At 39.9% G+C, this 4,075-nt stretch overlaps 1 protein-coding gene across 4 annotated transcripts; it reads left to right on the plus strand.

Annotated features, from left to right (window-relative positions):
- Positions 1–292: 292 nt before the first annotated feature.
- On the plus strand, positions 293–3,184 carry LOC126587453 (protein GID8 homolog). Of its 4 annotated transcripts, none has more exons than XM_050252528.1 (7): positions 293–456; positions 612–722; positions 894–1,053; positions 1,165–1,268; positions 2,184–2,315; positions 2,490–2,646; positions 2,821–3,184. In XM_050252528.1, the coding sequence occupies exons 2-7, from the start codon at positions 672–674 to the stop codon at positions 2,940–2,942; spliced, it is 726 nt and encodes a 241-aa protein (XP_050108485.1). In that variant the 5' UTR covers positions 293–456; positions 612–671; the 3' UTR covers positions 2,943–3,184. The 4 variants fall into 4 exon arrangements, with proteins under 4 accessions (XP_050108485.1, XP_050108486.1, XP_050108483.1 ...); XM_050252529.1 differs by having other exon boundaries at positions 894–1,032; XM_050252526.1 differs by having other exon boundaries at positions 294–456; positions 1,162–1,268.
- The last annotated feature ends 891 nt before the right edge of the window (positions 3,185–4,075 follow it).

A 4,075-nucleotide genomic window follows, 5' to 3' on the forward strand; every position in this document is an offset into this window, starting at 1 on the left:
TTTATACTTAAACTATTAGTACAAATTTATAATGCTTCAAACAATCGTTTATGAAGAGAAGTGTTTTACGTAGAAATAGACAAGCAGTCCTTTTCGTGAATATTCTTTGTTCTCAAGCCCTTAGCCATGAACTCGTCTGCAGATCAAGATGTGGCCCGAAACTAAAGCCCGAACCTCGATTCGGGTTTTAAAACCCAACGGTTCGGTGAGCCCAAGTGGACTATAAGATTTGAGTGCATGTTCACGTGACACGTCAAAATTCAACCCAAAACCCGACCCGCTCGAGGTCAGGGCCCAATTAAGGGAACCCGAGAACAGTAGCCAGAGTGAAAGGTCAGAGAGCAGCGAGAAGAAAGGGATCGCCGGAATCCCAATCACTCACGCACACTCACACCCAAATTCCGAACCAATATACATATACAGACGCAATCGTCGCAAACCCAGCACGCTTCGAAGGTACCTTTTTACTTCACTATAATTTTCTCGGCAAACAAACACTTTTCTTGGATTAAAATTTTCTCGGGAAAATTATCACTCGGCTACAGTTATAGGGTTTTTGGCGAGTCTAGGGGTTCTTGTTGCGATTTGAATCGGTGTTAAAAAAATTACAGGACGATTTGAAGGAAAGTAGTTGCTTGAGTTGAATAAATGGGCTTCGAGGCCGTGCACTGATGTCCCTGTTCTGGATTGTTGTTCATCAGCTTGCAGAGATCGAAGCAATGGTAAAGTTGAAATCTTGTTATCGATTCTAATTTCTCTGTTTTAGCTGCTTAATTTCGAGTTTATAGAACGCGATTACGAGGTTGATTTGAGGTTGAATATGCAGTAATTAGGTCAATAAGCATTGCCATTGGCATGTTAAATCTGTATATCATTTGTATTTTTGTGCACAGGCCGCGTCGAAGAAAGTCATAACGAGGGAAGAGTGGGAGAAGAAGCTCAAGGATGTAAAAATTAAGAAAGAAGACATGAATAAATTGGTGATGAACTTCCTTGTCACTGAGGGTTATGTGGATGCCGCTGAGAAATTCCGTAAGGAATCTGGAACCGAACGTATCCTTTTGTTTCCGTAGTGCAATGGCCTACTCTTATAATTGAGACATTGCTGGTGTGATTCATTTTGTACTATATGTTGTGGTGTTTCTCCTTATCGGTATATAGCAGATATTGATCTTGCAACAATAACGGAACGCATGGCTGTCAAGAAGGCAGTACAATGCGGTAATGTGGAGGATGCGATTGAGAAAGTGAATGACTTAAACCCCGAGGTGGGATGCCAATTCTCAAATCTCCATGTTTTGTTCATGGAGTCTATACTTTTGATACCATTGATGAAAAACTTTTGTCTTTTCTTTCCTTTGATGGATCTTATTGCTTTCTTTTATTCGGCCTTGCCAGTATCAAAGTTTGGCCTTGCATATCAAGTTGGGCAATTAGTTGGAATGATCAGTTTTTGACCTTTGTTTTCAGAAGTGATTGGTTTTTTGTAACAACGACATGTTGATCATATATCGATGACATAACTACCACACATCGATGATATAATGACGACATGGTAAAAACAGATCATTTCTGCAACCAAACGTAAAAAACTGATCATTCCAGCTAATTGCCCTGTTAAGTTTGGAAGTATTGCTTGAATAATTGTGACTCGTGTGTGTCGTACAAACTATACATAAGGTTAACTGCCTCATTTGAATTCCCTTTGGAATTGAGGTTTTATGAATCATTGCTACGTATTTTCATAGATTTGTGAATCAGGACATCAGGTTGAATATGCAGCATCATTGGGTATATGATGTAGCGATAAGCTCCAACCACAAAGTTGCTGCATTCAACCTTGTAGAGTAAAAATATGCACACAACAAATGCAGACCTGGTATTACAAGGGTGGTTTACACTTTACACTTACTTGTTTTGGTTTGTTTTTCTTGACATGCATGTACTTTAATGTGACATTCATTCATAGGGAGGGTTCGTTTCCTCCTTTATATGATCTTTTATTTTCTTGCTTTATTTTTATCTCTTGTTTATCTTAATGATGGGTCACAAGTAGTTTGTCACCTATTCATAGTTCGTATCCTTTGATTTTTTTTATTTATCTTTAATGAGCATCCTGTTATTATTTCGATCTTAATCTTTATTAAAATTATTTAAAATATCTGTGCAAATTCTGTCTGCAGATTCTGGATACAAATCCTCAATTATTTTTCCATCTCCAACAGCAAAGGTTGATAGAACTAATTCGGAATGGAAAAGTCGAAGAGGCTCTTGAGTTTGCTCAGGAAGAGCTAGCACCAAGGGGAGAAGAAAATGTTAGATTCGGCCCTTTGCAACTTTCCTTGATTGACTATCATGTGTATAATTTGATTATTTATGATTTAAGTTCCTTCTGGCTTCCTCCGTAACTCCATCCAACTGAATTGTGTTCACTGTGTTGTTTATAGTATCTGGTCCTAAGTAGTACTTATCAATACTGTTATGTGCAGCAAAGCTTTTTAGAAGAGTTGGAGAGGACTGTTGCACTGCTAGCTTTTGAAGATGTGAACAACTGTCCCGTCGGAGAGCTTCTCGACATATCACAGCGCCTAAAGACAGCAAGTGAGGTGAATGCAGCCATCCTTACCAGCCAGAGTCATGAAAAAGGTTAGTATGTTTGGTAAACTTTTATTTGTTCTAGATCCGGAGGAATTCTTCCATGAGCGTCTTTGAGACGAGACGATTAGATCTTTGAAAAAACATTTGATAGAGTCTGTGCTAATCCAATACAAATCTCCATAGAGGCTAATAACCATCATATATTTCGCTGTTCTGTCACAGATCCGAAGCTTCCAAGCTTATTGAAGATGCTGTTATGGGCTCAGAACCAGCTTGATGAAAAAGCCGCTTATCCTCGGATAAACGATCTTTCCACTGCCAAGCTAGAAGACCCTACCGTCTAGATGATCTCCAACCTCCTTGCATGGAGAGATGGAGGATTAGGTTTCGTCTAGGCTTTCTCATGGGATGTCAAATGATGTATGTACCTTTGTTGCGAAAAATGACTATCTACACTCCTCTCAGATGCTGTTTCATTGCGATCTTTGTTTCCATTGTTGAGAGATTGTGGATTATTTCTTTGGCTGTTTAAGGTGTAACATAAACAAATGATATGATGAACGCGACGGAGATTTAAATTGGGGTAGAGTTTTTTCGTCAAGTGATATAATTTAGCCCGAGAGAGATTTAAATTTGGGCACACTGCTCCGACCAATTGACTTAACTTGGATTCATTCATCGTTTGGACAATGACCATGCTTTTTGAACAAGCATGGGATTTTTTAACACAACACAAAACTAATTAAAAATAAAAATAGAACAGAACAATTTACTTTCCTCCGCCATATTATTCCAAAAACATCACTCGGAAATCACCCAAAGAATATAAACCCACCCAGAACTGCAGATATCCGAATCCGAATGATGCTGAGGTCTTGCATGTTTGAAAGCAGCATTTGCGCCTCCCTCCCCCGATTTCCAGCTTCCATCGTCGAAATTCAGGGCGTAGCTCGAAGGATCATACTGGAACGTCCTCAGCCGCTGCTTCCCAGAATTCTTGATAGCCTTCCTCAAAGCGGCTCTAACTCTCCAGAACAAGCTCCTGCACTGCTTCCTGCTGGATGCATTCACCCAAACCAACTTTCCCACGAACCCCATATTCATACGTCAAAAACCGAGGATTAAACTCTCTTTTTTCCACTTTTTTCTGAAGAATTTGAGAGATGGGTTGCAATTTTTCCTTGTGGAAACTGGAAAGGCATAAAAAGGAGGAGAAGGAAGCTTTTGGAGAAAGGTTTAGATGGTGAATGCAATCTTTTTGGTCTTTCAAAGTAGCTATGCAGCTTGAGCTGCAAGCTGCAGTCCTACTACAAACTGATATACTTTTTTTCTTGAAAGTTACGTTGGGATGCTCAAATTCCGCTCTAAAGAGAGAGACAGAGAGAGAGAGAGAGAGAGAGAGAGAGAGAGAGGAGTTACAGTGGACAGAGGGCAGTGGCAGTGGGCAGAGAGCCGAAGGTCGTATCACTATCACAGC

This window comes from Malus sylvestris, chromosome 10 (genome assembly GCF_916048215.2).
Source record: "Malus sylvestris chromosome 10, drMalSylv7.2, whole genome shotgun sequence".
Lineage (NCBI taxonomy): Eukaryota > Viridiplantae > Streptophyta > Magnoliopsida > Rosales > Rosaceae > Malus > Malus sylvestris.